Source organism: Cydia fagiglandana, chromosome 3, assembly GCF_963556715.1.
Source record: "Cydia fagiglandana chromosome 3, ilCydFagi1.1, whole genome shotgun sequence".
Classification (NCBI taxonomy): domain Eukaryota; kingdom Metazoa; phylum Arthropoda; class Insecta; order Lepidoptera; family Tortricidae; genus Cydia; species Cydia fagiglandana.
Genome location: NC_085934.1, coordinates 3435170 through 3461237, shown reverse-complemented (window position 1 = coordinate 3461237; position 26068 = coordinate 3435170). Strand labels below are relative to the sequence as shown.

Genomic DNA, 26068 nt, shown 5'->3' with positions numbered 1-26068 from the left:
ATAATTTAGGTATTAATACACAGCATTCACATTCATATAAAAAAACAGTATTTCTTAAGCCTCGCAGTCCGCCAAAACCTCAGAAAGGTTTCGACACTGTCACACATTTTAATCTATCAAAAGATTATAACATGCCGTCTCCTTCTGGAAATGGTAGTGCCATTGCACAACAGTTTAACAAAAAAACTACCAATGAACTCATCTTAGAACTCATACAATTGTTAAGTTTTAATTTACATAATAATCACTCAGAACCGTCCAACGTTGCTCACATTACCAGTCCATACTCTCATGTTTCCTTCAATAATGGCCAACAATTCCAAAATTCTTCAATGGAATTGTCGCAGCATCAATAATAAAAAAAGCGATTTAATCCATTTAATTAAGAAGTATGACCCTTTTGTTATTACCTTATCTGAAACATGGCTCAGGTCTGAGTCATGTTTCAAAGTTCCAGGCTATGCATGCCTCCGCGAAGATAGGTCGGACGGGCATGGTGGTGTAGCCATCCTTGTAAAAAAATCATATCATTTCTCTCATGTTCCATTAGCACCTCATAATAATGAATTTTCCATCATCTCAGCACTTGTAGATAACATTTGTATAGTTTCAGTGTATATACCTCATCCCTCACTTTCCATACTTAGTGAAGTAAGAAAAATCATATCATCTCTTCCTACTCCATGTTTAATATTAGGAGATTTTAATTGCCATCACCCTGCTTGGGGGTGTTTAAATTCAAGTAGTTTAGGAGAGGAAATAATAGACATAGTTGATTATTATAATTTATGTATATTAAATTCTGGTGTTCCCACGCGTCGGTCTGCTCCCAATGAAAATCCTAGTGCATTAGATTTATCAATTTGTAGTTCTTCCATTTCACATTCCTTATTGTGGGAGGTACTTCCACTTTCCTATGGCAGTGATCATTTTCCAATTCTTATTTCTTTTCCTATTAAAAATAAACCAGTACTTAAAAGATCTCCACTGTTAGCATATAAACTTCAAAATGCAGATTGGGATAAGTTTCGCAAACATATGGATGAGAGGTTGAGTGAATTACCTGATGTATCTCGGGAACATTTGTTTAAAACTTCTGATGCTTTTGCTAAGTTTATAATTAATATAGCTGATGAAGTATTTCCGCGTAAGAAGTCCTCTAAATTCAATATTCCCAGCCCTCCATGGTGGGATTCTGAATGTTCAGAAGCTGTTAAAAAGAGAAAACAGAGTGAGTTAAAGTATAATAATAATATGAGCGAAGAGAACTTTAATTCCTTATTAGTTACATTAAAAGAAACAAAACAGTTTTTGAAAAAGAAGAAAGTCGACAGTTGGAGAGCCTTTTGTGCATCTTTGAGCCCCAGTACTCACCCGTCAGAAGTTTGGAGAAAGGTTAGAATGTTTAGAGGAGCTTTTGTAGAAAATAACACCCTTAATCTTGATCCTAAAGTAGCTGAGAAGTTTTTAGATAAATTAGCTCCTCCATTCGTCCCATCCCCCGTGTGTATTGAACTGGCTTCCCCAACCAATATTGATAATGATAACATGCAGCGTTTTAATGATCCATTCTCGTTATTGGAGCTAAAGAATGTCTTATCGTATGTCATTGATTCCGCACCAGGTTGCGACGGTATTCCATATTCATTTTTGAAACATTCTAGTGACAAGGTTATAGGTTACTTTCTCAATATTATTAACGGGATTTTTATGACAGGTGACATTCCACCAAACTGGAAAATACAGTTGGTGTTACCCTTTCTCAAACCGAATAAACCCCGTAATGATCCAAATTCTTATCGGCCAATTGCGTTATCATCTGTTCTAATTAAGATTTTGGAACATTTAGTTAAAAATAGGTTGGAGTGGTTTATTGAAAGTAAGAAACTATTACCGGATATTCAATATGGTTTTCGCAAAAGCCGAAGCACTTTAGACTGTGTTAGTTTGTTAGTTTCGGATATCCTTTTAGCCTTCTCGAAACGGGAATATGTAGTAGCCTGTTTTATAGATATCAATTCTGCCTATGATAATGTAAATATATCAATTCTTGTAAATAAATTGTTTCTCTTGGGAGTTCCTGTACGCTTGTGTAATATTATTGCTGCTATGTTTTATGAACGATCGATTAGGTTAGATTTAGATGATAAAGTATTACATAGGACTGTTTGGAAAGGACTACCACAGGGTTCTGTTCTAAGCCCTTTACTTTTTAATGTATATACATACGACCTTAGTTCTAATTTGCCAGATTATATATCCATTTTACAATATGCCGATGACATAGTGCTTTACTCTAGAAATAGATCCGTTCAAAAGGCCTGCGAAATTATAAATTCTAGTTTGAAGGAGGTAAATATATATTTAAATAATAATGGGTTAGACCTTTCAGTTCCGAAAACCTCTGCAATTTTATTCTCTCCAAGGAAAAAAACTGTTAATGAAAAATTATCCTATGATGGATCTACAATCTCCTTTCGTGACGAAGTTAAGTACTTAGGAATGGTTTTAGACTACAATTTGTCAGCCAAGGGTCATTGTAATTATGTTAAAGGTAGATGCGAACGCTCATTAAACATATTGAGATGCTTGGCTGGTGTATGGTGGGGCAGCCATCCTTTCTATTTGAAGCTTATTTATAATGCAGTTATAAGAAGCGTAGTTGATTACGGTTCTTTTCTTTTAACACCGGGTACAGAAGATGCCTTTAAAGTATTCAATGTCATACAGAATAAGTCACTGAGGACAATCCTTGGTGCTATGCGAACCAGTCCGGCTAATGCCATGCAAGTGGAGTGTGTTGATCCACCTGCGCATTTGAGACGTCAATTTTTATCCGACAGATTCATTTTTAGGACTATGCAATTTTCGGTACATCCTCTTATCACAAAATTATCGACTCTTTATGATCATATGCAGTCGTCTCCATATTGGCGTAATAGATCTCCTCCTTGTATAATTAATAGCTACCTTAAATTTTTGTCTCTATCTTCTCCTACTGTCAGACATATTAACCTTCCTATATATGAGAAAGATTTTGACTCTTTGATTATTTCTCCGCAAGTTTTTCTAGACTCCAATATTTCTAAGGATATAATAAGTGCTCAACCTGTATTTAACAACTTAGTGGGCGAAAATTGGTCTGGTTGGCATCACATATACACAGATGCATCAAAACCTTCTACAAATACTTGTGTAGGGGTTGGTGTATTTCATCACCAGTATAATGTTGTACAAAAAATTAAACTCCCTCCAGAATCTTCGGTATTTACTGGAGAACTATTCGGTATTTATAAAGCTGTTGAGTATGTTTGCATGTTCAATTTAAATAAATGTGTAATTTTTTCCGATTCTAAAAGTTGCCTCCAAATTCTATTAAAATCTCCTTTCAAAATGACAAACAGTTACCCTTTGTTATATGAAATCCGAAACATCTTGTTAAAATGCGAAAAGAAAGGGTTTACTATAAATTTTGTATGGGTGCCAAGTCATTGTGGTATTTCCGGAAATGAGAAAGCTGATCGTCTGGCCGTAGATGCTGTTGCTTCTGGTGATATATTTCCATATAAAAATTACTGCCATGATCTTCTGTTGCTCCCCAAAAGATATCTCAGGTTAGCCTGGGAGTTCTTTTGGTTTTGGAGCGGCTTAGAATCTGGAAGTTATTATCTTAAGATCCAAAACGACATCCCTATAAAGCCGTGGTTTTACAATAAAAACTTCAATAGACGCGAAATATCATGTTTAACACGCATGAGACTAGGCCATACAAGTACTCCTTCTGATCTTGCTAGATTTAAATTTATTGATGATCCTAAATGTGACTGTGGTGCTGAGGTGGCTGATATTAACCATATATTCTTTTCTTGTCCCTTGTACGATCGCACTGTTTTCATGGAAACTTTACAATCTAAACATATTCCCTTTCCAACAGACATCCCTTCCTTGCTTATTAATCATGATGTATATAACATCTTAGCATGGTTCATCTCTCATAATAATATAAAAGTATAGTATTAAGTATATTTACCATTATCACATTGTATTCTTATACCTGACCTGACCACTTTTTCCAAATTCCGTTCCTTTATTCCTTTCCGCGTTTAATTTCCTACCCTTTTACTTGACGTTGGCTACGGGCAACACCGCCCCCAAGTCCATACAAAGAAAAAAAAAAAAAAAAAATTGACTGTCAACCTTAATCAAAATACAATGATCTTGAACAACTTTTAACTTTTATCAGAAAGGTCCGTTATCAAGTTTATTTATTATCAAATTGTAAATGAATAAATTCAGTTCCGTTTCGCAATAAGGTGACCAAATACCGTGTCTCTCTGATTACGATTCATTTCGTCAGTCATACAAATTTCTGGAATACAAGTGACTTTAAAAACTTTCAGTAAATTATACGGATTTTTATGTAGTTCATATCCTCTAGCAAAATGGTAAGTCGAATTTAATATTCTGTGTCCTAAAATTTGACTCTAATTCTATATAGAAAAAAAATGTAACTTTTTTTACTGAATTTTAATCATACCTACATTTTTTTTAAGGAGAACCGTCAGCTGGATACAATATTTGGCATCATCCTGAACATAATGTTTCCCATCAAGTTGCTGCTCCGTGTGTACTCACTGGGCATCCTGATGATAGACTTTATGTGGGTGTGGGTGAATGCAGCCTTGGCCATTATGCAGGCTACATATGAGCTGTTCTGGCCTCCTCCCATGAAGTCCTTGAATATGGAGACGGCTTTAGTAAGTGTTATCTGTGCCCTAGAAGTTGTTTTTTTTGCTCCTGGAGTTCCAGTAGCAAAGAAAGATTTGAGGTTTTAAATTTAGAATGGAATTTTGATGGTTTTGGATGTCATTCATTATGCTTCTGTAGCAAGAGCAATACCCCAACAAATGTGGAGGCAATAAATTTTGTATCCATATGATTCCTACAAAAAACAACTTCTTTTTCTTTTCTCAACATATTTATACTTAGTTATCTTTTTTGCTGTTGTAATGGTAGTAGCACCAATCATCGACAACCTCTCTGCTTTGCCATAATGACCGGTAGAGAATGTCTTTTGCACTGTAAGGTTTTTCGTATGTGTAATAATTAAATGAGCAAAATAATTGTATTAGTCATATGCCTTATGGGAATATAGTTCAGAGCCGGAAACCGCTACCAACTTTTAGTATGTTGTTGGGCATGGCATTGGGTCTCCAAAACTGCCGGGAGACGGCGGTGCCGGCCATCTACTTCAGCGGAATGACGTCATCAAAATGACTCCCGCTTCGTTGCGAATATTGCATACTGCACCCAAACTATGCATAGCACATACACGTGTGGGGTATTAAATGAAAGCCAATTAAATAAACTATATTTTATTTATACAAAGTGTATCAAAATATGCAACAATTTAAGAGAAATTTACAAAATAATAAAAATTACGTAAAAAAATATGCGATTATTTGGGTTTTACAACCAAACCAAAAGTCGGACGATAAAGCAATGTACTACAACATTAAAGATGACGTCTCAAGCCATACACTGATATCAATAAAATCAAAATTGGACCAAATATGTGGAAATTATGCATCAAAATGTAGATATTTGCCCATACAAATGCATAAAAGTTAAAAAAATCCAAATTAGTCATTTTCAGGATAATCCGCATAAGCTTCTAGTATGTTATTAGCAATATGACCTGGATTCTAAAACTGCCGGGAGACCATCTCTGTTGTTCCTCAGTTACAAATAATGACGTCATACAAATAATCACTGCCGAATTTCGTAAAATGTAAATTATAGCTATACTATGAGTCACACATACATGTGTGTTACATGTAATGAAAGGTTATTAAATTTAGTATGATTCACCTAAACATTATTTGTAAAAAAAAATGTACGGTTTAAGAGCTACAAAGAAACAAAGAAATACCACTTTTAATGGAAAAAGTAGATGTATATCAATTTTATAGCTAAACTAAAATCGTCAATAAAACATTGCATATAACATTTAAAAAACCAGTTATTCAACTATACATCACAGTTTAAATTTTACATTTTCGATAAAAACTGTGGAAGTTGTGGAAAGAAAACTAAAGCGCGCCAACAATTCTACCTTAATGCGCTCATATTATGCAAATAATAGTTCTAATTATCGAGTATTAAATGAATGAACATTACATAAAATACATGAAAACGACATTTTCGAATGGAACCATACTTAAAAAAATAATAATTTACTTGATAAGTAAGCAAAATACTGTTTCTTTAAGTACATAATCTCCTCCTTTCAAAGTCGGTTAAAATGTGGTTTTTGTGACCTGGGCTACAAAGACAAATAAATTGACATCTCATTTATCAAAATCAGATCAGTTGTTTCATGTAAAAAATACATAATTACATACGTAGACAGCAGTTGCTGCTGTAGTCGCGGTAAATATTAACATGAAATAGACTCTTATTGTCATGGCCTAACGCTACATTATTAGAGAAATGTAAAGTTACATGCCAGTAAGTAGGTACATGCCTAATACAAAATGCCTTATCGAGGTAAATGCCATATCAGTTCACTTAATGCGATACATAATTATATATTTAAGCTTAAGCCTCGATTAGCCTTATACATACATACATCACTGGCTCAGTGACCCAAAGCAAAGAGGATCTTGGCCTCTGACACAAAAGAGCGTCACTCTGCCCTATTCTTCAGTTCAGTTGGATATTCTTATAAAAGTGGAATCTTGAGTGGTGTAAGGGTTTCAAGGCTGAGCTGAGAAGGCTGGCAGAATTTTCCCTCTGATCCTCCGAAATACAGGTCACCCCTCTGGTCATTCGAAGCCTCCATAAGGCATCTTGCTAACTCATCGAGCTAACATCTACGGCCTGAGGGTTTCAACGTTAGATGCCAAGCCACGCCAGGCCATAATAGTAAAGGTCTAATTATTGCATGTGTAGGTACCGTTTGCATGAAACTACTGAACTGATTTTGATAAATTAGGTGTCAATTTATTTGTCTTTGTAGCCCAGGTCATAAAAGCTATATTTTAACCGACTTTGAAAGGAGGAGATTAGGTACTTAAAGAAACAGTATTTTGCTTACTTATCAAGTAAATTATTATTTTTTTAATTATGGTTCCATTCGAAAATGTCGTTTTCATGTATTTTATGTAATGTTCATTCATTTAATACTCGATAATTAGAACTATTCTTTGCATAATATGAGCGCATTAAGGTAGAATTGTTGGGGCGCTTTAGTTTTTTTTCCACAACTTCCACAGTTTTTGTCGGAAATGTAAAATTTAAACTGTGATGTATAGTTGAATAACTGGTTTTTTAAATGTTATATGCAACGTTTTATTGACGATTTTAGTTTAGCTATAAAATTGATATACATCTACTTTTTCCATAAAAAGTGGTATTTCTTTGTTTCTAGCTCTTAAACCGTACATTTTTTTTACAAATAATGTTTAGGTGAATCATACTAAATTTAATAACCTTTCATTACATGTAACACACATGTATGTGTGACTCATAGTATAGCTATAATTTACATTTTACGAAATTCGGCAGTGATTATTTGTATGACGTCATTATTTGTAACTGAGGAACAACAGAGATGGTCTCCCGGCAGTTTTAGAATCCAGGTCATATTGCTAATAACATACTAGAAGCTTATGCGGATTATCCTGAAAATAACTAATTTGGATTTTTTTAACTTTTATGCATTTGTATGGGCAAATATCTACATTTTGATGCATAATTTCCACATATTTGGTCCAATTTTGATTTTATTGATATCAGTGTATGGCTTGAAACGTCATCTTTAATGTTGTAGTACATTGCTTTATCGTCCGACTTTTGGTTTGGTTGTAAAACCCAAATAATCGCATATTTTTTTACGTAATTTTTATTATTTAGTAAATTTCTCTTAAACTGTTGCATATTTTGATACACTTTGTATAAATAAAGTATAGTTTATTTAATTGGCTTTCATTTAATACCCCACAGGTGTATGTGCTATGCATAGTTTGGGTGCAGTATGCAATATTCGCAACGAAGCGGGAGTCATTTTGATGACGTCATTCCGCTGAAGTAGATGACCGGCGCCGCCGTCTCCCGACAGTTTTGGAGATCCAATGCCATGCCCAACAACATACTAAAAGTTGGTAGCGGTTTCCGGCTCTGAACTATCTCTGCGATCGTTTCCCATAAGGCATGGCACTATATTGCATTATTAAGGAAAAATACTCATGATATGAACAATATTTTAAAAATGTATATTTCTCATTTTATAGGTCATAGGCTCTGGCAGAGGAGTAGGCCGGGAGCTAGCCATCCAGCTCTCAGATCTAGGTGCTATTGTGCTCTGTGTAGACAAGAACATTGCCAACAACAAGAATACCCTGGAAGCGATCAAGCGGCGTGGTGGCTCGGCTCTTAGCTTCACCTGTGATATCACGAAGAAGCAAAATGTTGAGGAGTTGGCGGCGCAAGTGCGGAAGGAGATAGGTTTCGTTAGGTAAGTGTCCTAGATTTCATTTTAAAATTGAGAAGTGAAACATACGCCATATGAGTAGTAAGCTGTATTTAAGGAGTTTCAAACCTGTCTGAATCATCAAAACTAAACAATTACTAAAAAAACCGGCCAAGTGCGAGTCGGTCTCGCTTTCCAAGGGTCCCATACATTAAGACTCACCCTTGACTGCATATTTCTAATAGGTTTTCCTGTCATCTATTGGTAAAGAACTATTTTGTGTATTTTTTTCAAAATTTTAGATTACATGTCCATCTTTGGGTCACTAATTTACATATTATGTGTACCTAAATTCAACCTAATTGGCCCAGTAGTTTCCGAGAAAATAGGCTGTGACAGACGGACAGACAGACAGACGCACGTGTGATCCTATAAGGGTTCCGTTTTTTCGTTTTGAGGTATGGAACCCTAAAATCGCAAACACAAACAAACTGCAGTTTGTTATTGTCATATTAATGCATACATGAACTCTTCAATTTCAGCATGCTGTTCAATTGCTGCGGCATTCCCAGTCCTCGGTCTCTGCTCACGCAACCTCCGCAAGACATACATGAAACTTTGGATCTCACACTTACATCGTTTTTCTGGGTAAGATATAAATAGTCTGCGGTGTGCGTTTCAACTACAGACATTTACATTATTTACAATCATATTTCTGTGGCTTTCCCCATTCAACTAGCTAGGGTATAAAAATTAAGATTTTCTTATGTATTAATTTCAGCTCATAGACCAGTTCATCCCAGCCATGAAAGCGAAGAACCGCGGCCACATAGTAGCGCTGACTTCAGTGGCTGGTCTCAGCTACATCAAGGATCAGATGCCGTTGAGTGTCGCACAGTTTGCAGTCCAAGGTAACTAATTATATGGTTAAAGAATCTTTATTCTCATAACAATTACAAATTCACTTAAGGCGCGGTGTGTAGTAAAATGCGCTTTTTTGTAACCATATTTACAGACTTTTACAAGGATTTCATGCATTATTTTCTAGTATGTATAACTTTAGTCCTTGAACTACGTTATTGCTTGTCAGAAACACAACGGCTCATTATTTTTTCGATAGAATCTTAAGTTGAAAACATGCTTAAAGCTGTCTTTTGATCCATATTTTAGAAGTACTACGACGAAAATGGATATGAAACTTACCTCATTCGATAGCTTTTAAGTAAATCTTCGTTATTGCTGGTCCTTTTATCGATACGTTAATCTTTTCATTCATAATTTTATGAATTCAACTTTTGCCTACTAAATTACACCCTACGCGGCAATACCTTGCGCCCATTCCCCGCGCCAGTACGCCCGTGGCCACTGCCAGCGTCGGACCTATGCTAGTTTAGTGGACGTTTCATAAAATGGGTAACCACTGTATAAATATGCAAATATGTTATACACACAATGTTTTTCAACATAATTACGAAGAAAAGCAAAATAATTCTCAATTACTGTGACATTTCAGACATTCGCCCGTCATATTGTCATTTTATAACAAGTTGGGAAGCAAAGGCACACGCCCATCTAACCAATCCGGAATTCAGTCACGATTGATAAATTGTGTAAACATATTTTATTAAAGGCTATAGCGGAGTCAGTTATGAAGTTGACCCAAAAAAAAATTATTAAACTATGAGCTTCATCACATATGATCTTTGAGTAATTCTAAGCATTTCAAGCCTGGGAAGCAATAAGGGGAGGGGGGGTACAAAGATGGCCGCCACCCGTCATCATTCAAAAAAATCTGTTCTGGTCCTGGTGGCTACCAGGGCAAGATTTGTATCATTTTCGTATAAACCGGAGACGTAGAATTCATTGCTGATATTTGTTTTTTTCAGCTTCATAGTAATTTTACAAGAAAAACGTAAAAAGATGAAAATTTAGGATGGAGGTTTTTGCTTTGAGAGCTAATAACTTTTGTATAGTGGCCAAAAATATCATATAAAAAATACTATAATAAAGCGTAATTCATGCAGATTCTAAACATATACACGTTGAGTAATATCCTACTGCAAAAAGATGGTGAAAAAATTATTAAATGACCGCAGCGCGGGTAGTTGGACTTTCGTTTATCTTGCGGACCGTCGTTTATCTTACAAAATGATCGAGTACGAGTATCTACGTCGGTATGCTTACTTTGCTAGATTTTATGATGACGAATAAAATACTTTCATCCAGACATAATTCATCATACAGACATAATTTTATGCACTTTAATTTTAATGCACTTGCAACGATTTGAGTGGGGCCTAGTGTTATTTGACCGGTGTTTTCTGTAAGGTGGAGGAGGTAAGTACGTACTTCCCCAGTTGGGCTCTGCTCGGATAGATCTGGAATGACATCCGCTGTGCTGTGCCCTACCACACAAAGCGAGATGACATTCACAGTGCCCATACCTCTCTTTTGAACGTAGTTTAAGGATATACACGGGTCCGAGAAATAACTATTATAAATGAAATTATTCTAATAAAATAGCGCTCTTATTTTTGCTGATAATATTAAAACACTATTTATGAGAGAAATTGTACTACTTAGGAAGAGGCTAAATATTTTGCCTCTTTTCACGATAATTTTCATGCTATAACTCACTTTAAGTAATTTTATAGGTACTTACTTGCTGTTTTTAATAAATAAATTCAACCTGCACATAACATTCATTTGGATTTGATTTGGTTTGATTTTGTTTGATATTTTACATTTAATATTTGCTTCAGGTTGGTGCGGTGAAAAATTATGTGTTTCACTCGGCGGCAAATTTTGTTTAACCCTCGTTCTTTGAAACCCTGACAACGCTCAAGATTCCATTTTTCGAACCACTCACTACGCTCGTGGTTCAATTTTGAAATCTTTCGCTTGATCGGGTATCAATATTAGCACGAGCGGTTAAACAACAACTTTGCCCCCTTGTAAAACAAATAACTACCTATTATGCGGAGAGCTTACATTTAGAAATCATAACAGCTATGTATATTTGTCATACTAATATAGGTTATGCAAGTATGACTTGGTGACAAACCAACGAAGCCCCTCTGAGGGATAAAAGGTAACTAACGAACCTAACCTAACCCAACCTGAAATTGCGGTTGTACATGATCTTATTTGTTAAGCGAGCCGCCCTCCTCTTTAGACATGGGGATACCTGTGTGTATTTTTTTAACCTATACCAGAATTATGTCTGTGTACTGGAAACTGCGGACATTAAATATACAGAAAGCATTTTATTCGTCATCATAAAATCTAGCAAAGTAAGCATAGTTACCTACGTTGATACTCGTACTCGACCATTTTGTAAGATAAACGCCGCCTAGCGAGAGTCCAACTACCCGCGCTGCGGTCATTTAATATTTTTTTCACCATCTTTTTCCAGTAGGATATTACTAAACATGTATATGTTTAGAAGCTGCATGAATTGCGCTTTATTATAGTATTTTTTGTATGATACTTTTGGCCACTATACAAAAGTTATTAGCTCTCAAAGCAAAAACCTCCATCCCAAATTTTTATCTTTTTACGTTTTTCTTGCAAAATTACTATCAAACTGAAAAAAAACAAATATCAGCAATGAATTCCACGTCTTCGGTTTATACGAAAATGATACCAAACTTGCCCTAGTAGCCACCAAGACCAGAACAGATTTTTTTGAATGATGACGGGTGGCGGCCATCTTTGTACTCCGCCCTCCTCGACTAGACGCACGCTTCTTATCGCCTCCGAGGCTAGAAATGCTTAGAATTACTCAGAGATCATATGTGATGAAGCTCATAGCTTAATAAAAAAAATTTGGGTCATATATGGCAGCGATCCGTAACTGACTCCAGTACTATTAAATTAATCAAATTGAATCATTTTTAAACATATGTGTACGGGATTCAAATACCTATGAGGGAGTGTTTAGTGTATGGTGGTAACCATTTCACCGCTTTTAGTTTCCGAGATACCTACATGCGTTTTAAGGGAAGTGGTCGAAAAATGCCTAAACTGGTTTTATGTTTAATATTAGGGAAGGTAGAAGTACTAGTGCTCGACGCTGCACTAGTATTCGACATGGGTATAGAGTGTAGCTTTCAAATAGAGCTCGACGGCTAATCCTATTGTCTATTATTAAGTAAAACCGCTCGTGCCACGTGCCACAACCACCTGCATAAAAATACGTACTTCGGTTACTGAGTGCCGGCGAGTCGAACGCTACAGAACCAGTCTAAAATGTGTCATCGAGATGCCTAACAAAGGCGCGTTATCGAAGAGCGCACCTACACTGGTTTTTTGAGCGTTGGCCTAGCCCGCCCTCAGGTGCAAAATAAAATAATTAAGACCCTTTTTTGCAGGTACACAGTAGCACGTGCTGTTTTACTTAACAATAGACAATAGGATTAGCCGTTGAGCTCTATTTGAAAGCTACACACTATACTTTATGTCAAAGTAATATAGGTTAAATTTGAACGGCGACGATCTTTTTGTATTCAAATTTAATTTGACATAAAGTGCCCGAGTCGAATACTAGTGCAGCGTTGAGCACTAGTACTTCTACCTTATTTCCACCTAGTCCGTACCGTGCTATATGGAAATTTATTTAAAAAAATTCTGTTTTTATATACCACACTGGTGGCAAGCAAGCATACGACCCGCATTCACCATAACCTATGGACGCCTGCAGCTACGGGGATGTGACACATCATGCCAAATGTTGATTAATTTTATATAAAATAAAAGTCCTAATATACAGGGTGATTCATGAGACGTGAGCAGGAATAATCCTGCATACTCAGTAAGTGATAATTGATCGATCACCGTCGTATTTAGGTGAAACGACCACACTTTTTCCTAGTTTTTAACTTTTTGGTGAGGGCAAATTTAATTCTCTAGAACAATGGTCACCCTACAAGACCTAATTAATAAACATAAAACCTCTTTAACCGTAATGACAGCATTTTGATTACGAAGAAAATAAACTGTCAACTTGAGTGAGATACGAGTTTTCAAAAGTAACTACACCGTAATGACAGTGTTGACATTCAATTTGACACAGATTATCGGTAGTTTAGTATTCTAATTTTAGGGTCACCATGCATGCGGTAAATAAATTAATTACCTCTTTTTTCAACACGACTAGAAAATTAACGTTAACCTCACTAATACTGATACGAAACAGTTGCTTATAATTTACGAAATGCGCAGTGTTAGTCCTGCTCACGTCTCATGAATCACCCTGTATAAAATAAGGTTTACTAACGAATGGGCCAAAATCGTTTCCCAAAGTATCACATCCCAAACTATGTTTCCCAAATTATCATTTCCCAAAAAAATGTTAGGCAAAACAACTTATCGCAAATTTTCTGTTAGCAATAGTCTTTTTTGGCAAGTTATGTTTAGCAAATAATTACTTGGACAAGTTTCATTTTACCAAATATTATTTAGTCAAATGTATCATTTTAAGCATAACTTACATGTCCCAAAATATTGCATGGCATACAATTTACATACCAATAAAGTGGAGGCTGCAGAATTTTATTTGTTTAGTATTTAACTGATCATTACATATACATAGTAAAATGTAACGTCAAAAAAAACATTCTTACTGCCAAAAATATGTAGTAAATGATCACTAAAATTAAAACTCCATTTTAATGTAAAATGACAACCAAATTTGTTACATTTTGCTATTCTATTAAAGCAAATAACACCAAAGCAATCATTATAACGCTGGATGCGGGTGGCTTCCAACCGGTACGAATGGAGGTCCAAGGGGGAGGCCTATGTTCAGCAGTGGACGTCTTATGGCTGAGATGATGATGATGATGATGATGACTCATTATAACCCAAAAATAGTAAAAAACACCAATATTTAAACCACATTTTAGTTTAAAATGTCAAGCAAATTTTTTAACATCTCGTTATTCTATTAAATTAATTATTCCACTTCGATGACCTTTTTCTAGTACATAGTATTTCGTTTCTGTAAGGATCGCAGTTCTAACCTAACCTAACCCACTTTTCTAATAGCATTTCGATTCTGTGAGAGTCACAGTTTTAACCTAACCTAACCCACTTTTCTGATAGCGGTTCCGTTTTGTGAGGATCGCAGTTCAACCCTAACCCAACCCACCCAAATTACATAGAATTTAACGTACCTATATTAACACTAGCTGTTGCCCGCGACTTCGTCCGCGTGGAATCTTATCTTCAACATTTTACATCTTTAGTACCTATAATTTTCATATGCAAGTGGTATGAAGTTTTAAGTCAAGTGGATTTTGATGTTGGTTGCTGAAATTACTTTTTTTGTATTCTCATAATAGGTACCTATGCCCTTATACAAAGATTCAAGTTCGGCACTCATAAAATATCTGATCTCCATACAAACTTTCAACCCCTTTCTCACCACCTTGGGGGATAATTTATAAAAATGCTTGAATTAGTTTTCATGTTTTTTAATTTAATACCTTTTTTTGCAAAAAGTTCAAGTTCCTAGCTTAAAATAAAATTAAAGCCAAAGACGAACTTTCATCCCCTTTTTAACCCCCTTAGGGCCTGAATTTCTAAAAACGTTGCAATTACTCTTTTTGTAATCGGCTAATATGTCTTTCTAAGAAGTTTCAAAGCATTTGTAATGGATTCAAACTTTGAACCCCATTTTAACCCTGCTAGGGGATGAATTTTACACATCGCTGAAATCATTTTCATTGTCATCTAATAATATCCCCAAATACAAAGATTCAAATCCCGCGCTCGAAAAAATTTATGATATCCATACAAACTTTCAACCCCGGTTTCACCACCATAGGGGATGAATTTTCAAAAACGCTGATATTAGTTTTCTTATTTTTGAATTTGATACGTTTTTACAAAGTTTCAAGTTCCTAGCTTAAAATAAAATTTGCACCCGCAGACGAACTTTCATCCCCTTTTTAGCCCCCTTAGGGGTTGAAATTCCAAAAACGTTGCAATTACTTTTTTTTGTAATCGGCTATTATGCCTTTCTAAGAAGTTTCAAAACCATTTGTAATGGATCCAAACTTTCAACCCCTTTTTCACCACCTTAGGGGATGAATTTTCAAAAACGCTGAAATTAGTTTTCTTGTTTTTAATAATATATCTTTTAACGAAGTTTCCAATTCCTTGCTCAAAAGAAAACTTTAACCCCATACAAACATTCATCCCCTTTTTAACCCTGTTAGGGGATGAAATTTACATAACGCTGAAATTACTTTTATTGTCTTCTAATAATATCCCCAAATACAAAGATTCAAGTCCCGCGATCGAAAAATTTTTTGATATCCATACAAACTTTCAACCCCTTTTTCACCACCTTGAGGGATGAATTTTCTAAAACGCTGAAATTACTTTTCTTGTATTTTAATAATATATCTTTTAACGAAGTTTCAAATTCCTAGCTCAAAAGAAAACTTTAACCCCATACAAACTTTCATCCCCTTTTTAACCCTGTTAGGGGATGAATTTTACAAAACGCTGAAATGACTTTTATTGTCTTCTAATAATATCCCCAAATACAAAGATTCAAGTCCCGCGCTCGAAAAAATTTTTGATATCCATACAAACTTTCAACCCCTTTTTCACCACCTTGGGGGATGAATTTTCTAAAACGCTGAAATTAGTTTTCTTATTTTTGAATTTGATACGTTTTTACAAAGTTTCAAGTTCCTAGCTTAAAATAAAATTTGCACCCGAAGACGAACTTTCATCCCCTTTTTAACCCCCTTAGGGGTAAAATTTCTAAAAACGTTGCAATCACTTTTTTTTCTTATCGGCTATTATGCCTTTCTAAGAAGTTTCAAAGCATTTGTAATGGATTAAAATTTTCAACCCCTTTTTAACCCTGTTAATGAATTTTACAAAACGCTGAAATTACTTTTCCTGTCTTCAGATAATATCCCTAAATACAAATATTCAAGTCCCCCACTCGGAAATTTTTTTGATATATATACAAACTTTCAACCCCTTTTTCACCACCTCAAGGGATGAATTTTCAAAAACGCTGAAATTAGTTTTCTTGTATTTTAATAATATATCTTTTTACGAAGTTTCAAATTCCTAGCTTAAAAGAAAACTTTAACCCCATACTAACTTTCATCCCCTTTTTAACCCCCTTAGGGGTTGAATTTCTCAAAATCGCTTCTTATCTCTTGTACACTTTATAAATGCAATCTGGTGTGCAAATTTCAACTTTCTGGCTTTTGTAGTTTCGGCTCTGCGTTGATGAATCAGTCAGTCAGTCAGTCAGTCAGTCAGGACACTTGCATTTATATATATAGATAGATAGAAGATAACAAAAAGTACAAATTTAAATAGAGATGCCTATCAAATTTGCGAAGTGACAATTTTGACCAAACATCTTTTTGGAATATAATATTAGACAATAAAAAACGTTTGCTAAATAAGTTTTTGTTCCAATAACATTTGACAAAGTAAAATCATGCCAAATGATAATTTGACCAAATAAATTATATGCGAAGTGTAACTTTGCTAAAGGTTCCTTTGGGAAATGAAACTATTGCGATAAGTTTGTTGGGAAGTGAAATTTGGCGAAATGTATTTGGCCGAAACGAAAGTACACCATAAAATAAGCTTTCATAAGTAATAGTTACTGATTTTTAAAAAGCGCTTTTCAATTAAAAGACATGTCAAGATCGCTTACCTTCTTTCAAGTACTTTCTAATGCTAAAAAAAAACGAACTACAGTATTCTTCCTTATTTTCAATACCTACTTGCCCGAAATTGACTTCTAGAATTAGACCGAGTCTGCGACGATTTTGATTGCACACTCAGAGCAAGTGTTAATCATAAATTCATAAAGGTTTGTCGTTCAAAATAACACTTGCACTGCGTGTGCAATAAAAATCGTTGCAGAATTTTCTTGGTCTAACTCTATTATATTTTTAAGGTAAGTAAGTACTAATTTCTGTCTCATAATAATTGGGTATAATTTGATTGATTAGGTTCTTAGTTTGTCGGGGTATCCTCCCATATTGTATTTCATTAAGTACTCATTAAAATACGAATTTGCTAATAAACCTTATTCGATATTAATTGCCGGAAAAAATCCCGGAACTTACAAATCAGAATATTCAGAATACCGATGGCGCCAGAATAAGGATGTAGACGGGCTGCGCGGGAATGGTGCGGCGGGGCGCGCGGGGCGCCCGCCCGCCTGTTCTACCACCCGTCTGCTTCACCCCCTCGGAAACGTAAAACTCAAGTATAAGAGCGCCTTAAATATATGAGAACAATTTTTTAGCCTATTAGTGTGTCCCACTGCTGGGCAAAGGCCTCCCCTCTTTCCTGCCACTTGTCTCTGTCTAATGCACACTCCCGCCACTCCACACGGAATGTATCGAGGTGAGGTAGAGGTATCATCTATGTTTGAGTTTTCCTCTGCCCCAAGATCCATCCTGTGGGATCCAGTCGGTGGCTACTTTGGCCCAGCGCTCTTGGTGCATTCGGCAGATGTGCCCTGCCCAGTCCCATTTCAGCTTAGCGGCCTTCATGCCCACATCCACAATGCCAGTTTATCCAACATGAGAACATTATACATTATAAACAAAATACATTTTCAAATAAAACTTCTTCCTTGTCGTATCCTCATGGCTGAGGGACGTGCCGAATGTGGACACTTTTCACCAGCGCTCTCCAAGCCGCTCTGTCTTGGGCCCAGTGCATGCTAGCCTGCAACGTGGCGTTTGTCTCTGACGTTATTCCGTCCGCCCAACGCGTGGCCATACGTCCACCCTTACGCTTCCTTGCCATGCGGCCAGTAATAAGGAGTTTTTCCAGGCTATCTGGCCCTAGAAATAAAACTAAAACAAATAAAACTAGAACCCTAGAAATAGAACTAGAAAGAACCCGGGAATTATAAAATGTACCAAAATAATGTAGAGAAAGTTCACATTTCATTGACTTTTATAAAAGGCACCCTGACTGACGTCGATAAAGCGATATTATACATTTCCCGTTTCATTCCAGGCCTGGCAGAATCTCTAATGGAGGACCTCAGAATAAACAGGATAGACGGGGTCCACGTGACCCTGACCCACATATATCCGTTCATCGTAGGGGAAGACAGCTCGGAATTGAGGTTAAGGTGCGTCTATCGTATAATATCTAAATACTTAGGTTCATAAATGTTGGCTAAACATGGATGTTTTCTATTAGACAGCACATAGGGTATTTCACCAGTAACTGGCCGTCCTAAACTGAAAATGCTATTCACCAATAAACAGAATTCATTTTAGTATAATGTTTCAATAACTGGCCACCTTATACTAAAATGATTTCTATTTATAAGTAAATATAATTCATTTTTAGTTTAGGGTGGCCAGTTACTGGCGAATTACCCTATGTTTATTTAATACGATCTAGAAACCCATCCTTTAGTAAAAATTGTCCAGTAAGTATGACAATGTTAGTCAAATCTCAAAGAATAATATTAACACGTTTAAAAACATCCTGGGGCCTATTGCATAATAAAATAGAAGCTTTAATAATACTATTAGTGATTTTGTATGTAAAATCACGTAGTATATTATTATGCTTGTATACTATTATGCAATATGCCCGTGCCTATCGGTTGTCAAATGAAACACAAAATCTTGTTTGGATTCAGTGAAGGTTGAATGTACTAAAATGTTGATATTAAATGCATGTAGGTATTGCAATTTACCTGTTAGTTATCATTGTTGTTTTTTGCTATCATAAAGCCAGGGATTTCGTTTTCAAGGTAAAGTCAAGGTCAAGCATTATCCGTATTGCATATAGGTACTTAGCGCTTATCTGTTGCCCTCAATTTATTATCATTATCAATATTTGCCAGTTCGAGATGAAATTCAAAGGAAAGCATGCATAGAAATTAGAAATGGGACATTTTACAATTAAAATGACATAATAATTTTTTATAGAGATCCGTAGGTAGGTATAGTCAGACCGTAAAAAGTCTGCAGCGATTTTGATAGCCCACGCAGTACAAGTGTCATTTTAAACGTCAAACTTCTATGAAATTATGACGTATACATAACACTTACACTGCGTGGGCTATCAAATCCGCTGCAGACTTTGTTTGGTGCAACTATATCTCCCTTTATATAAGTTCACGTTACCTACAACTTTACGGCAGTAAACCAATGCTTTTTAAGTTAATACAATTTCACAGCTGCCAGTTAAGCTGCCTTTTAACCTTCGAGCAACACCGGCTTCCGACACGTCAGAAGGGAGGGGCCCAAGCGATATACTGGGTCAAGCAAATCTTGTCAGTAGCAAACGGCGGCAAATTTGAAAAATCGCGGGTTAGCAACACTGTGTTCGAATAATTCGAAAATCGCGTGTCATCTGTGCTTTATCTGTGGAATGTGGATCGCGAATGACAGCCATCATCTTTGTTTACATTCTGAATCGATTCTATTTCAAGAGATATTTCTGCTGTGTCACCATTAAATATCAATATATTAAATAAGATTGTGCTTAATCAAAGCTAAGATGCCTACAATGCCTACGGTGGCAACTGAGAAATCTAATAAAATATTAAAATCCAGTAGTAGGACATCTACCTGCTGAAGCAATGATTTTATCCATACATTCTTGTTTAACGGCATAGTCCACCTCTTATTTTATTTTGAGATCTTCAAATTAGTTAATCATTTTTATCAACATCACACACCGCATTTAAATAGTCCGTCCATACCTATTAATAACAATTTCAAACATTTTCAATAGAGAATCCGCGAGTGACAATTTGAATTGACGGGCGCGCTCAGCGGAAAAAAAGTTTAGGTTCGATGTACATTGTACATTGCTGCTTTTCTTAGCGCAATACTACTCTTTGAGTGTTGCCCTACTTTAGTTTGCTTTACATTGCTACTGACAAGATTTGCTTGACGCACTATATCTCACCGTACAAATCTTTCTGCCATTTTTCGCGGGGGGAAGGTGCACACAGTGGCACTTCTCACACACTTACATACAAAATCCAATCAGAGGCCCTACCGCGAACCACGTTCGACGTGTTGCCTCTCTATGGCACTTGTAAATTCATACGTAAGTGTGACAGGGAGGCAACACGTCGAACGTGGTTCGCGGTAGGCCCTCTGTAATGACGACACAAATACATACAAAATGACACACGTCAAAGACAAATCTTGCAAACCTCGATCTCTTTTTGTGTACGGACGAGTGACTTGTGTCACAACACGCACACTAACACATTTCCGTTGAAGTATGTCATTGTATTCTGAGAGATGAGAAGTCGGATTTGTCGCTCGACCGATCCGCAATTTGTACTGAGCGAGCAAAATCGATAAATCCAACAATTACTTGAGACTAAAATATAATAATTGTATTTAAATGTAATTAAACGTATGATATGTAAAAAAAATATTACATGTGAAATGTAACACTTTCTTTTTGTAAATTTGACGTCCCCGACCTCTTTTTATAACAAAAAACCGAGCAAACAGGCATTTTTGTGCAGCAGTGTTCACGCGCGCGTCTGGACTCGGTCTAGTGAAAAATCCAAGTGCAACTAGTTTTATTACCCGCGGTAGATTATATTGACGCGCTAATCTTGTACCTCGGCAGAGGGGAAATAGTGCGAATGCCGCCTCCCTTCCGTGTTGCTCGAAGCTTTTAACCGTTGTTGCCAGTCATTTAGACCAGCGGTCGGCAACAAGCGGCCCGTGGGCTCCATGCGGCCCGAAAACCTCTCTCTTGCGGCCCGCGAGCCTCCCTGGCTATTTTTTATGTAATATTGACAAACGACAATATCTGATAAAGTCACAAATATTAACAAAGTGCGGCCCGCGTCAACTTCGTTAACTACTATGTGGCCCTTGGCTGCTAAAAGGTTGCCGACCGCTGAATTTTAGACTTATAAAATAGTAATTTATTACTAAAATCCAGTTCTGGGCTGATACAAGTTCCGATGGCCTTTAGGCTGTCGAAGCAATAATGCTTATTCTTTATTTTTTTTACGTTTCAGGATACCAAGCTACTTCGGCACTATAACACCTCAAGTGGCAGCCTCCAGTATACTAGAGAGTGTCCGTCGGAATTACCCCGAAGCATCAGTGCCTAAACACCTCCTCTTCCTAGGCCACCTGCTCCGGATATTACCCAGGAAAGCCACGGTACTGATACGGGATCTATTAGACACGGGCGTGGATTTTGCGTGATACTAGTACTAATATTATAATATCTGGTTAATCAGATTTCTATGTTATGATTTTGCCAACTATTTAAATATCTTTCTTACTAAGCACTAAGGGCCAGTTGCACCAACCACATCTAACGGACTGATTAGATTAGATGACGTCAATCAGCAGTGTAGTATGAAACTTCCCATACAATAAAATTTTGCGAACGCTTTAACAGTGACAGACGGTTTGCTGCAAGCGACCCTAAGTCAAGCGAAGCAAGAAAGATATCAGTGTTCATATTTATAAATCAAGTTATAATTAAGGTTTATTGTAAGAAAACTATATTTGATTAGGGCTTGTGCACCAATCACGCGAGGTCCGAGGAGTGGAGGTCACGAAAAAATCACGATTGATCACGTTGGGGGAAGGGGGGTATAAAGGAAACCTCACGTGTATTTTCTACAGTGAACGAAACTAAGAAAAAAAATCCTACCACATAAGTAGATACTTTTTCTCGGTCTCTTTAAACATAGATCTTCACTCTGCACTTCAAAATAGCGAGTCTATTTAACAAAAATATAAAAATAAACAAGATTTTCTATATACAAGACTATTTATCTTAAAATTAGGTCGAATAAAAAATATTCAAAAAAAAATACACGTGAGGTTGTGTGGGGGAAGGGGGGGGTAGCCAAAAACCTTACCAAATATCACCAAGGGGGAGGGGGGGTCAAAAAGTAGCCGAAAACATCTCGCGTGATTTGTGCACAACCCCTTACTCCGAAGATTTCTGGCTGAAGTTTCTGTGTGTATGGTGTACAGTAATGTTCCTAGGGCACTTGCTCCGGATTAATATCTGGGAAAGCCACAGTACTGACGCGTGATCTAAGCAACCGGGCGTGGATTTAGCGACTTTTGCGTGAAACGAGTATCAAATTTTTTATGTTATAATGTTGCCAACTATTTAGATATGTTTGTTACTAAGTCAAGCTTTATCAGAGTTTATATTTATAAATCAAGCTATGTATAATTAATTTTTACTGTAAGAAAACTAAAATTGATTACCTTGAAGCCTTCAGGCATAAATATCCTTTACTATTACCCCAGAAGGCTATAGTACTGATCTACTAAGAGCATTGTATTTTTGTAATATTATTAAAAAAGATTTATACTTACAGGAAAGACAGTGTTTTTTTATAACCTTTGATTATAGCAGTATTAGATCTACACTGTTGCCGTGCCTTATAAAAGGGGACCGGTCTACGGGTGCTACCCTAGTGCATCCTAACAGCAGTTTTTCGTTCCACGTGAAATCAGGACAATAAAAAAATCTACTTCCACAATCAACTTTTCTAGTTGAGTTTAAGTGTAAAACATTCAAAATATTTTTAACGATGTCCTGATATTTCGTGAAACCGACGTTCTGAACTTTATTGATTCAATAAAAGCCAGTCCAGACGAGAACAATTTTTCGCCAATCAGTTTGTCTGATCAAATTAGGTAGTGCGGACGCAAGCGCCGTTGTTAACCCTACCATGTAGAAAAGGCGTCATTGAAAAAATTCTATGGGAAACTCTTCGCGAATTTTTAAATTTGCCGCCTTTTCAACTGACAAAGTCTGTGCCAGAGTATAACACCGAAGCACAACGAACTTATTTAGAATTTTTGTATGCAGTTGTTCCGAAGCGCTTGCGGGTTTTATTCTATTATTACTTTTATTTTTTAACTAAAATTATAGTTTGTCAAAGGACTCATTTCAATTAAAGTCAATTTGTACTCAGGCAACACAAACACAAATGTCACTTTGATACCAATAGCTCAGTGGCGCCTTCGTTGTTCGCCAGAGTTTTGTTTCGTTTCCTATCGCGTTTTTGGAGTTTGTGAAAAAACAACAATTAAATTCGCAGTTTTAATAAGTGCAATGTGTTATTGTTTTTGAGTGCAACACCTGGACTGAGACTTTTGAAAATTATCGTGGAGATTTCGATCCGGCGAGGTTATTGGTACGTATTATGCTATTCGTTAAGAAAACCGATCGATATTATAGAAAACTACTGCTTTATTAACATATTTTACTCGGAATATATCAATATTCATGAAGTTAATTGTTGATACTGCCTTCGTGCTCATGTAAAATCCATTGACCCATTTATGAAATGTATATAAGTGATCAACTTTCTATAGTACGAGCAAAATTACGGCAACGTAGTACAGTAGACATCCGACTGCAAAACAAGTTTCGTAACCATATTTATACAATTTAATTGTTTATTAATGGGTGTACTGGCGTCGGAAAACACAACTAATATATTTACCTTCAAATTTAGTGTTGTAAGGAATACCTTTTCTCCTTTTATGTCATTGTATTGTTTTATTCATTGTTTGAGAAACACGTATGTAGCTTTCGTGAAAATAAGCTTGGCACAATTATTTTATTGGTATGATTTATTCAATTTTCACCAAATATACTTCAGCAAGCTATAAATATTAGGTATCAAGTTGTTACAATTTGAAATTTACCTTATTTTAAAGGTATCTAAAATAAAAATAAGATTTTAAGACATGTACATGTACAACAATCAGACGAGAAGCGAGTTTCTCACTCTCACTCATTCTCGGCGTCTCATGGTCTCTCCATGAGTGTAAGCCCACTTAAGATTTTAAACATGCCACAGTCAACGATTAAATTAACATGCAAAAATTAAAACTACCTACAAAACTAAAACTAATATCTAAAAAACTAAAAATCTATATCTAAAGAGGGTCCTGGGGCATAGTGCCAAAGATACTGGCATAAAATTAACATGCTATTAATGAATATTTATGAATGAGTACAATAGTCTCCCTGTGACAGGCAGTCAAGATTATTTAAGAATTGATACTCATTATCTTTTGTAACATGATTTCACCTCTAGCCAACTATGCAAGAAAAAATTGCAGTCAAATTTCAATTAATTACATTAGAGTTAATTTGTTTCTTTTTTTTATCTTTTTTTTTTTTAAAGGGTTTTGTCACGCAGTGACAATGTCACCCCCGTAATGAGATCTAATAATAATAATGATGTAGTAGTGAAGTATTACCTACACCACTACATCACATTTAAATATAGTTTGCACATCAACCTGGCCTCGTCTGATAGTGGCGATGCCAGGACGATGTTGCAACTACCTATGTTGGTGGTTTTTATAAATGTCATGTCACTCCTCAGCGCCTCATTACGGACACATTCCATCAACACATGGTGAACATCTTCTATTTTATCGCACTCTTGGCAATTTGGTGAAGCCGCTAGTTTCATCAGGTGCTTGAATTTGTTTGATGGAATGTGCCCGGAACGAAGTCTGAGGAGTGATACTACCTGTTTCCTGCTTAGCTTTTTATCAAACCACGGGACCTGAGGGGGCTGACATTGAACTGTTCGGTACCAGATTCCTTTAGTGAGAGACCGCTTATCAAAGTATTCCCTCCACATCTGCCTGCAACTAATCCTAACTTTACCTAGTACTTCGCTGTGTACTGGTAGACAATGATATGGAATACCGTCGGTTATTGCAAGTTTTGCTGTTCGGTCAGCCTCCTCGTTACCCATGATACCAACATGAGAAGGTATCCACTGTACAATCACTTCCCTATTTAACGTACGAAGTTTGTTGATGGATTCAAGGATGGTGTAGGCTATCGGAAGCCCTCGACTGCTCGAGGGTAACCGAGCCAAATGTGAAAGGGCGCTCCTTGCGTCTGACAGAATTACACATTTGTTATGGTCTATAGACTCTACATATGACAACGCTTCGGCTATGGCAATAAGTTCACAGTGCATAATAGATATATCAGCTTGTACGTTAAACTTTCCCCGGAAATCCACCTGAGGGTCAAAAAAAGCCGCCCCACATCCTTGTTTCTCCTTGGACCCATCAGTAAACACCTTATAAAATGAGCTATACTTACTTTCTACGAGATCATTACATAACCTATATAAATCTATTTGGTTTACATGTTTTTTGGCGGTCTCTAAACCCTCTACAAAAACATATATATTATTTGATAAATTATAGCTACTTATCCAACTATTCATTGAGTACATAGGTAATTGCTCATGTGATTGTACTGGGAGGTTACAAAATTGATTATAAGTTTCAATGAGTAGCGGCTTTTTCCTTGTTCTCCAATACCTATTTTCACATGCCCTATTTAGTTCTTCTAACACATGTATTGTAGCATTATGTTCCAAGCATTTGGCTCTTAAATAAAACTTAGCCGCCAGGTATTTCCTCCTTACAAAGAGAGGTTGTATGCACAGTTCACTTTCCATGACATGTATTGGGGTACTTCTTATAAATCCGCCAATAACCCGCATAGCTTGGTTTTGCACTCTGTCCAATTTGCATAAATGGTTTTTAACACTAA

General features: G+C 36.3%; 1 protein-coding gene and 1 long non-coding RNA gene across 2 annotated transcripts; one reads left to right on the top strand and one right to left on the bottom strand.

The window, feature by feature from the left end:
- Nucleotides 1-772: 772 nt before the first annotated feature.
- LOC134680494 (uncharacterized) lies at nt 773-1790 on the bottom strand. Its single transcript, XR_010100455.1, has 2 exons — nt 1375-1790; nt 773-1210 (listed from the first exon to the last, which is right to left on the bottom strand). It is a non-coding gene; the product is annotated as an uncharacterized LOC134680494 (long non-coding RNA).
- Nucleotides 1791-4318: 2528 nt separating this feature from the next.
- Nucleotides 4319-22324, top strand: LOC134679854 (epidermal retinol dehydrogenase 2-like). The gene is made up of 7 exons (XM_063538766.1): nt 4319-4445; nt 4554-4757; nt 8295-8518; nt 9016-9121; nt 9255-9384; nt 18500-18617; nt 21504-22324. Exons 1-7 carry the CDS (start codon nt 4443-4445, stop codon nt 21694-21696), a joined length of 978 nt encoding a protein of 325 aa, XP_063394836.1. The 5' UTR covers nt 4319-4442; the 3' UTR covers nt 21697-22324.
- The last annotated feature ends 3744 nt before the right edge of the window (nt 22325-26068 follow it).

Bases quoted from the DNA above. Each gene is read 5' to 3' on its own strand.
- LOC134679854 (XM_063538766.1), top strand. The intron at 4,758-8,294 runs GTAAGTGTTATC...CTCATTTTATAG, and splicing joins TGAATATGGAGACGGCTTTA to GTCATAGGCTCTGGCAGAGG. The intron at 9,122-9,254 runs GTAAGATATAAA...TATTAATTTCAG, and splicing joins CACTTACATCGTTTTTCTGG to CTCATAGACCAGTTCATCCC.